Genomic DNA, 9,683 nt, shown 5'->3' on the forward strand with positions numbered 1-9,683 from the left:
TGGTGGAAACAGTAGTGACAAGGTATCACATGGCTGTGTCATCTGTTCCCCAGAATTTAAACTAGAGCAGTGACAGGAAACTACCAGCCCCCACTTTTATATTCTGAAAACATGGTTTCCAGGTGGGGCTCCAGCTCCTACCACAAACATCAGCACTTATTTCCTCAGATGAGCTCAAAGCTAACTGGTAGGTCTGTGCTGACCTGAGCTGCTGAAGCCCTGGGGAAACAAATCAATCCCTTTGGCTGTGCATGCCTGGCAGTCAGCTCTCTGTGCTCGTGAACCCCTGAGTGAAAGGAGTAGTAGGGACCAAAGAGTTTGAGGTGATCCTCTGCTGTGACAGAATCTAGCACGTTACCCTAGGGGAACTTTCCCCAGCACTGCTGTATCCTGCGTATAGATTCGGGTGTCAGCCTCAAGCCCTTTGGTTCAGCTTTCACAGTTTTTCAGGTCTGAGGAGCGGTGAGGAGAAAGAAAGAATGAAAAATATATCTAAGGGACAAATGTTCATCACTCCCGATGTCAATAGAAATAATTATATGGCAGCTGTCATGAAACACAGTGCACTATTCCTGAGGTCCTGTGTCTGTGGTTCATCTTTATTTCAACCTTGATTCCTTGCATATAACCACTGCAAAGAGAAATGAGTCACACAGAGAACAGACACAATTAGATGCAATTAACTGTGTGGAGGTGGAACCTTAGGAAATCTGTGCTGTGAAAACTGACAAAGCTTCAAATATTTTCTTTTAAGGAAGCACCAACAAATAAGCTTCTCTATGCTAAGGACATTCCACACTACAAGGAAGAAGTAAAAGCGTACTATAAAGCCATCAGGGATCTGCCTCCACTGACCACTTCAGAGGTTGAAGAATTTCTAACTCAGGAATCTAAGGTATGGCTCAGAAGCAGCAACTTCGTTTGCTTTCATGGTAAGGTTTTTAAAAAGGAGAACTATCTGACCAGATCTGTTTTCTGTTTTAGAAACATGAAAATGAATTTAATGAGAATGTGGCCTTGAATGAAATCTACAGATACATAGCAAAATACCACGAGGAGGTAAGCATGTCTCCTATTCCTACTTGACCCCTTAATGTCAGCTTGCTACCTCAGGCTTGAAAGTTGGACTTGACAAAAACCTGGCCTGTGTGAGCCACTGAGTGCCACTCCAGAGACAGCTCCTCAGTGGTGCAGCTGAGGCTGCTCCTCCTGCTGAGCTGAGCTGTGCAGGCCAGAGCAGCCCCCCCAGTGGCTGGAGCCCTCAGCTCTCGGAGTGGTCACAGGCCAAAGGTTCGTAAATGCACCTTTACTGTCACAGTGCATTTCACAGAGATGGAAGCAGCAAAATTCTCTCCGCAGTTTTGAGAAAGTTCCTATGTAAGCCTGGACTTGCTGTTGCACTGTGTTTGCAGGGTGTCTGCTAACGACTGTCACAGCTCCTGTGCATGCACTCCATTTCCCTGGAGATTCAGAAATCAGACGAGACTGTAGCACCAGGGATCTCAGTTTAACAGTCAGTACAAACACCCCAGCAAAGCATGCTCAGCCTTACAGCAAGAGGTGTCTGCTCCTTTCCCATCATAGCCCTCTTATGCTCTGCTCTAATAGTCTCTCTTAAAGAAGCTCCAGCTTCCAGTCCCTGCTCTTGCTAACAAATCTTTTCTCAACTGAAAGCATTTAGTCACAGGCTACCTCTAAGCAGCTTTGTAAGAAAATCCCTGCCCTCTGCTTTGCATGGCAGGATTCTCCACTCCATTTTGCTCAGCATCCTTAACAGAGGCTGCGTGTGCCTGCGCAGGGAGGCAGATAAGAGCCAGCTGGGGCGTGTTGCCTGAAAGCCTCATTACCGCTTCCAGCAGGTTGTCTGGGTCTCCCAGCAACCAGACCTTGCTCTCTTTCATGCCCAGCAGCACAGCATCAGCACTTACTATAATCATTCAGCTCTCAGTCACCTGTTAGCTAGCTTACCAGTTCAGATCTCTAACATCTCAAATTATCTGGGTTCAGCATTACATCTTCACCTCTTAAAAGATGCTTGGAATGATACTCAGAGTGGTATTACACTTTATTGAGCTTATTAAGATTGTTGGTAGAGGAGACTTCAGAATACTTTCTAATCTTGTTGCCCCTTTATTTCTTTTTTGAAGCTAGTACTGGCTAAACTTACCCCATTCTTAAAAGGAAACCGTCCCTGTGCTCTTCCTCCTCTGGCTTTTGACTGGGAGCAGCTAAACCTCATTCATAGTTCACTGAGACCTCAGTCACTTTGTAGAGTTGCCAGCAAAGAGTTTCCACACAGCAGGAGTGCTCCTTTCCATCCCCTGGGCCAGTGCCAAGTGGGACAGTTAGAGGAATAGAGGCAGTTTGCCCTCAGATTATAGGGCAAAGGAAGAGAAATAAAGTTTCATTTGCAGATCTGCTCTAGGCTAAAACTGGAACACTGGCCTCGCCTCGCACTTGAAGAGATGAACATGTGTAGGATTTGTTTGGGGTTTTTTTGCTTGGCTCTGTCAGTCTTTTTGTGGAAGTGTTGCAAATCAAAATGACTTGAAAGGAAAACTACCAAAATAAAGTGTTAAAGTCAGAAAAGAATGTTTGCATATAGTCAGGCATTCAGATGGGTTTTTCTGCCAGTAGTTGTTAGAATGCAGCAAAGCAGGCTTTAAAAACCAGCAAGCAAAATAAGCACTGAAAAAATTATTCTCTTTTCTGCTAATTGTTAACAGATTGACAGCAAACTCGAGCGAGAACGGGGGTTTGAAGATGTCCAGAAACAGCTCCGGCAAGTAAAAGCCTTATTCGATGAAAAGAAAAAATGCAAATGGATTTGAGCAGAGCTCTGACTCACAGCGTCACTGTGGGGGATTTTAAATAAGTGCTGCTGCTCCCAAAACTGTTCTGACTGACTCTATGTACAGGGTTTGAAACATTTGGACACTCTTCTCCACTCTGATCATTCCAAGTAATACCTGCATTTGGGAAGAAGTACGGGCAGGGTTACGTATTCACACATGGGCACATGAAAGCAAAAGTGCATCTAGAGTTGGCAGGGCCAGCATTTTTAGGTGTTTGAACACACATACATACCTTTTGGTTCCAAAATACTGCCTAAGTGAGCTTTCTGCTTACTTAAAAACAAGCTCATAGAGGATGTGCAACACATCCCATGTGGACTTGTAAGTTGCTTAGCTCTTTTTTTTTGTAAGAGGGAAAGCTGATGTTTCACCACATCCTCTTCAGCAGCCTTGACAAAATGTGAGGATGAGCTCTGGCTTCAGAATACGGGTCAGCTGCAGTTTCCTTCCTTACAGACAAACGTACACTGGTTCCTGTTTGGGGGGGAAAAAGCCCCACACAAAACAGCACCAAAGTGACACTTATGACAAGTATGTTTAGCAGAAAAAGTAGGTCTGAGGTTTGAAGGGCAAATGCCACAAGGCTGGACTTACCTTCCTTAAGTTAGGAATTTCACATCCAAAGTGAAGCGAACCACTGAGCCTGGGGAGAAGCTTTTGGAGCAAGGCACTAGCCCGGCATCAGTCTGTGTTTACATTTCTACCGTCCCATCCTTAAACAAGCTGTGACACACTCATGAGCAGCTTCACATGTGCAACCTGTGTGCAGCTGCACCCGCATCAGGCCACCCCTGCCATTTGATGAGGCAGCTGACGAGGGCTGCACTTTGGTGCACAAACCTGCAGCCGTGCTGACTGTCCTAGCCAGTCCTGCCATCCATGTACAAGAGCCTCACAGATCTAAAGCCAGCATATTTTTTTTCCAGGCTTTGTCAAAACAAAAGTGTTAGTTTAATAATATGTGAGACCCAGAGGGCTGGTGTAACCTCTGTGTATGAGAAACTGCTACAAATCTGAGAGCTGGGTTTGGGGAGGGGTGGTAGACTCTCTGCCTTAGTCCTGCTGGGGTGGTTTTGAGGCCTGGCCAGTTTAGAAGGAGGGCATCCATTACATTTGCATTGGTAGCTAAAGCCACACCTGCTGGAGAGCAGGTGTGTGGCCATGCTGCTGAGACGAGACTGGTGCAGTGGCTACTGTGCAAAGCCACAGCAGCTCTGGCTCTGCTGCCACACCAGCACAGTTCTGCCCTCCACTAAGGGGCTGAAATGGTTAGTTGCTGTGGGCTCTGCTCCAGTCGCAGGGAGGCACATAAGGCTACCACCTGCCCTTAGATTTGAGGTAAAGTGTTGGTGAGCCAGAGCTACCATTCCACAGTTCCCAGAGGGCTCCACCACTGGAGGTGAGTGGCATAATACAGTGGTCCACGGGAACAGGAAGAGCTGTCCCTGCCTTGGTGAGGCTCCTGTGGTACACATGGCCCAGGTTTAGTATAGAAAGCCTGTGCTGGGCTGTGACCAGCTGGAGATGCCTATGCAGGGCTCGCAGGCAGTGGAGCCCTCAAACCGTTTCCTACTGTGCGCTGCTGCTTTGGAGGAGCCCAGAGGCTGCAGTAGAGCAGAACTGAAGCTGGCTGGTTCAGGTGTGAAGGCCTGCAGAGGCCAGGGCCAGGCCCAGCGCCGGCACACGCTAACCATGCTTTGGCAGAAGCAAGACCGCTGTGAACGTGGAAGACAAGGAAACACAAACCCACGTTGCCTACTGGTCTGCCCCCTCCCTACGAAGTGATTGCACAAGTTGTACCTCTTGCATATCAGAGAGGGCAGCCACCAACCCATACTGTGATGGCTTTTGGTTTTGTTTTTTAGTTTGAAATTCAAGTCTTACACTTGCTGTTACGTTTACACTTTATACTTGATGGAATGTATGGCTTTGTTCAGGAAACTGCACTACGATGTTGCAGTACTTTCAGCAGTTCTTTTCACTGCCTGGCACAGTATATTTTGATAAGTTTTAATTTTAATTGGAAAAAAACACACCACTCCTAACCCTAACCTATCTTGTCCACTGTCCTAAAGGAATGGCCCATGGCTTGAGTAGTACTTAAGCTTAGAATACCTGTACATAAGGGCTTGATTTTTATCATTCTTAACCTACCACTTTAAAGCAGCAAATAACTAAAGCACAGTCTTTAATATTAAAGAAGGGGCATAAGCACATTAATTACTCTTTCCGTTCAGCCTGAGGTTTCAGCAGTTCCATTCCACCTCAGGTGTTTGCTGGCAGTGCATTGGGATGAACTGTGATAGTTTTGTTCAACAGTAACTTTCTGTACAGGCAGAAAACTAAAACCCAACATTTCTGCTTGGGGGAAAAAAAAAAGAAAAACAAACAAAAAAAAAAGCTGTAAAATATAATCTGTTTGCGTGGGTCTGATCCTGTGAACTTCACTCTATGTGTTTATATGATGAGGGAACAAAAATCAGTCCTATTCTGTATTTGTACTACTGCTTGTTTGCTACAATAGCTTTAATAATTTCTAGAGATTAAGTATGTGTTGAAGCAGGCCGTGTAGCTTTAGCCTACAGCCTGGAATAGGATTATTGCCTTTTATTCAAGCCTCCTCAACAGCGTCACTCTGTTAGTAAACCATTTAAAGTCATGCTGGGTCTTTGTAACCCATCAAGTGGATCTCACGAAGTGATGTGAAGTATAATGAAGTGATTGTGGCTCTTTTTGGTAGGTTTGGGTCAGCACACAAAACATTGGCACACCTTCCATATCCGCACCTCGCTCTTACTACTACACAGACAAAAATGAACAACCTCTGAGTAAAGCTGTGTTATGGCAACCTAACAGTTCTAACAGCAGTCTCTGAAATGAAAGCAAACTTCTCTTTAACGTATGTTCACATGTTTACAGGCAAACTGGTATGGCAAACAGCATATTTTCTAACACTAGCTTACAGAGCATTACTTTGCAGTCATCTAGTTTAAAGTCTTACTAATGTGTAAAGTAATTCCTGTTGTACAGAAGTTAACCTGTTGTTTAAAATGAATGGTTAAAAAAAGTGCAAATGACAAATACATGTCGGTGTTTGTATGGGTTTATCTAGAATAAAATGCATTTGGAGGTTATTTTGATTGACGTGTGTTATTTAAAATGTTTAAAAGCAAGCAAGCACAGCTTGTAGCAGTGTTGAGGTCATGCAAGGAACGGAGTGTAAGAAAGACACTGAATGGCAACCCCGAAGAAGTATGACTGCGGTTCCAGCCCCATGAGGTTCCAAGGGAGAGAAGAGCCACATGGGTCAAGACCATGCGTGGCAAGTCTCTTCTGCCACTCTGAAGTTGGAAGGTACTGAGCTGCCATGACCTCCCCACAGGGCTGGCGCAGGGGTCTGCCAGCAGCCTTCCTACCTTTGGGAAGCAGCAGTGGCCAGCGGCCCCTCCCCACAGACTTCAGTGACCACCACATCACTGCTTCAAGGTGCTAAGGCTGATGATACTCTTAAAAAGCTACAAGTGTTAAACCGCAGGATAACTGATCACCCTGCTTTCAGGAGAGGCTGCTGCAGGGACAGGAAACTGACTCTTTTCAGAGCCAGACCGGCCAAGGAGCCCACCACCCAAAAGGTAACCATCATTCTTTCCCCTGTGGTTACCCTTTTTCTGCCCTGAGGGCTTTCTCTCATTTATATAAACTGCCCTCCCTGCCCTCGAACATCAGCTGATGGCCTACTGAAAACCACACAGTCAGGGTCAGGGCCTAACATGCAAGACTGCCACGAGCAAGTTCTTGGCCCCCATTGCATTCTGGTAAATCAGTAAGCCTTAGTGTGGGCAAAGCCAGCTCCAGCCCAGAGTCTTATTTTTCCCAAATTAATCCTACAGGGGAGGGTTGAAATAGCTGCTGTTACTTCTAATCACGGAATCAACTAGGCTGGAAAAGACCTTCAAGATCATGGAGTCTGACCATTGCCACCACTAAACCATGCCACTAAGGGCTTCATTCACACATTTCTTCATACTTCCAGGATGGTGACTCCACCACTTCCCTGGGAAGCCTGTCCCAATACCTGACAACCCTTTCAGGGAAGAAATTGTTCCCAATATCCAATTTCAACGTTCCCTGGTGCAGCTTGAGGCCATCGCCTCTTGTCCTGTCACTTGTTACTTGGGAGAAGAGACTTGTTACTTAGGAAAAGCGTGTACAAAGAAGGATGATCTATTGACCACTAATAGCAGGGAAAGTTTGATGCTTTTATTTGTAGTCCTCACTCTGGGCACTGCCTTCTCCAGTTTGTAGCGAAGTTCCTGTGTGCATCCACCAGTACTCACTCTCTGGATGGTCCAAGATCTTGCAGCTGTTTTCTCTGTGTGGTTTCTAGTTCTTCCAACCGTTTGCGAAGCAGGGATAGCTCTTTTTGAAGCTGCTCCTCCTTGAAATTAACAACAAAGTAGCTCTATTACATTTTGCACACTTACAAGGAACCAAAATGAGCAATAATTTTATTTTTCTTTCATATTTTATTTCATTTGAAATAAAAATTGTGAAGTCCAAAATATTCTTACTTGTTAAATTCAATGTTTTGTGGGCATCTTTCTGATATTCATGATGAACAGCATCAGCAAGAAATGTGTAGAAGTAAAACTTTTTTAATCATACAACATGTCAAGAGAAGCAATGCTGCTTTTTAAGAATGAAACTGCGGTGTGAGAACATCATTGTGGCATTTCTTGCTGAGGAGGATCCATTTGAAGCCTCTCAGGAGCAGAACCAGGTATGGAGAACCAGATTAAAACTGCCCGTCTGTTACCTTCTGTAACATATCGTTCATCTTACAAAAACTCCCTCCTACTGTGAGGAAGGGAACGTCACTAGAAGTGTTCCTCAAAGTTTCTCTCTCTCTTCAAAGATCAAATATTCCTTCCTAAAGACAAAGATCAGTAATAAAGGACTGTTCAAATACCCTCTTTTGTTGTATTATTTTCACAGCTTGTAATACATCCCCACCTGAAAAAGGTAGAAGGACACTTCAGGCCCAGGAGGCAAGGCAGACGACAACATTGGACCAACTGGATTGAGGGACGGTATGCTAGGATTCAGAATTATACCCCAGAATTCACTGTGCCTACGTTGCAAGTCCTTTAGCCTCTTCTGGAGGCGTGCATATTCTTCATAGGAAAAAGTCTGCCTAGGGTAGAAGAGATTTCTTACTGCACAAAATCTTTATTAGCCCAACACAGCAACACACCTCTCCATGAGTACTCTGGCTTTTCACTATCCTATGAAGCAAAATTACATACTAGAACTGGAAGGTGGAAAATCTGTGTATATTCTTCTACCCAAATGTCTATCTAAAAGTCCCTCTACATATTTTACAGCTATCTGCAGATTACAGATTAGAATTTACATGGAATAAATAAAGTTTTTAATAGCATTCACAGTACTGAGCCACAGGAGCCACATTACATTAATTATTGAATCAAGCCCTCCATAGGTGTTCAATGAAGAGAAAAAAAAAATAGGAGTTTGTATTTCAAAGAGGTTGCTAAGTCAGTCTGTTTCTCTTGCAGTTCTGAAGTCTTTTTCACTTCCTTCTTTTGCAGGGATTCCTGTAACTGCGTCTATCGGATCATTTTCCTCTCTTTCTGAGGAGACAGTCCTGCAGTTGGCTTACAAACTCGCAGATACCCATCATAATGGACTCCATTCTAAGAATTCTAGTGCTTAAAATGCCATTAGACTGTATTCCAGTTACTAAACCAAGTGTCATGTATCTTCAGAAATACTTTATAACTCAGCCCTTGAGCATATATAATTTTTCAAGCAAAGGAAAGCAAGGGTTATTACCTCTTTAGCACCTCATTTTCTTTTTCTAGTTCTTTTATCTTGGCTTCCAAAAGTTCTAGCATCTCTCTCATCCTCCTTTGCTCATTATCATTCAGAGTCTTTCTCTGTCAAACAGATATTTCAAACAGTTAAGTAATGCCTTGATACATGGATATAGGTCCTGCAAAAATTACATCTGCACTGTACATTGTTTCAGGCTGTGACTGCTTTTAGGATTTTCCTCCCTTAAGAAGGGGTGCTGGGCTGTTTGAAAGTTCTGAATCCTGTGATGGGAAACAGAAGAGATGGGAAATGATCCATAGCTGTCAGTCACTCATTGGTCAGTGACCAGCTGTGCTAACAAGCACTAACTGTATTTGAGAATTATAAAATTCATTCTCTAAATGACCACATACAAATAAGTATAAACATAACCAAAACAATGCACCTTTTCCTTTTTTCCTCTTGTTGGTCTCAACTGTTTGCAACTTTAAAAGCCACTGGCAGGTTCCATAACCTGTTTATGTCCAATGTATAAAATCATCAATTAATCTCAAGCTTTTATAAACAATCAATCAGTTTTTCCTTTCAAGTTATTTCATAAAAAGCAAGCTTAGGAGAAATATAATTTTCGTAGTCCATCAAGAAAAAGTAGAAAATCATTTGTCCAGTATCGAAATATCATCCTTGGTGTTCAAGGAGTCCACCTTTTAAATAATCCTACACACACGCACACAAAAAAGAGCATCACAGCTTGATGGCATTATAACAAAGTTGTTGGCTGTAATATTCTTTTGCATATCACTTCAATTTCTATGCTAATCTTGAAGAGCCTGATGTATTTTGTTATTATATACAACAGACTGCAAATAAACTCTTAATATTACAACAATGTTAGATGGCCAAAGTAAAGTTGAACTTTTCATAAGCTAGAACATTGATGAAGGAAGAGTCAATCTGCCTTTTTCTGAGCAACAGCAGCTCGACGCAGCTTGC

At 43.6% G+C, this 9,683-nt stretch overlaps 2 protein-coding genes across 5 annotated transcripts in view; one reads left to right on the top strand and one right to left on the bottom strand.

The window, feature by feature from the left end:
• The window catches only part of PLXNC1 (plexin C1), a 71,076-nt gene extending 65,087 nt beyond the window's left edge, over positions 1 to 5,989 (top strand). The window contains exons 29-31 of the mRNA XM_065670449.1: positions 755 to 895; positions 985 to 1,059; positions 2,727 to 5,989. Coding sequence (XP_065526521.1) covers positions 755 to 895; positions 985 to 1,059; positions 2,727 to 2,831 — 321 coding nt within the window. The 3' untranslated portion in view covers positions 2,832 to 5,989. The remainder of the gene's footprint in view (positions 1 to 754; positions 896 to 984; positions 1,060 to 2,726) is intronic.
• Positions 5,990 to 7,101: 1,112 nt separating this feature from the next.
• Positions 7,102 to 9,643, bottom strand: LOC136007132 (centrosomal protein of 83 kDa-like). 4 transcript variants are annotated; one of them, XM_065665055.1, is made up of 4 exons: positions 9,136 to 9,643; positions 8,709 to 8,812; positions 7,869 to 8,049; positions 7,102 to 7,293 (listed from the first exon to the last, which is right to left on the bottom strand). In XM_065665055.1, the coding sequence occupies exons 2-4, from the start codon at positions 8,777 to 8,779 to the stop codon at positions 7,189 to 7,191; spliced, it is 357 nt and encodes a 118-aa protein (XP_065521127.1). In that variant the 5' UTR covers positions 8,780 to 8,812; positions 9,136 to 9,643; the 3' UTR covers positions 7,102 to 7,188. The 4 variants fall into 4 exon arrangements, 3 of the variants coding, with proteins under 3 accessions (XP_065521127.1, XP_065521126.1, XP_065521128.1); XR_010609489.1 differs by having other exon boundaries at positions 7,427 to 8,049; positions 8,709 to 9,643; XM_065665054.1 differs by having other exon boundaries at positions 8,709 to 9,643.
• Between the last annotated feature and the right edge of the window lie 40 nt (positions 9,644 to 9,683).

This window comes from Lathamus discolor, chromosome 1 (genome assembly GCF_037157495.1).
Source record: "Lathamus discolor isolate bLatDis1 chromosome 1, bLatDis1.hap1, whole genome shotgun sequence".
NCBI lineage: Eukaryota > Metazoa > Chordata > Aves > Psittaciformes > Psittacidae > Lathamus > Lathamus discolor.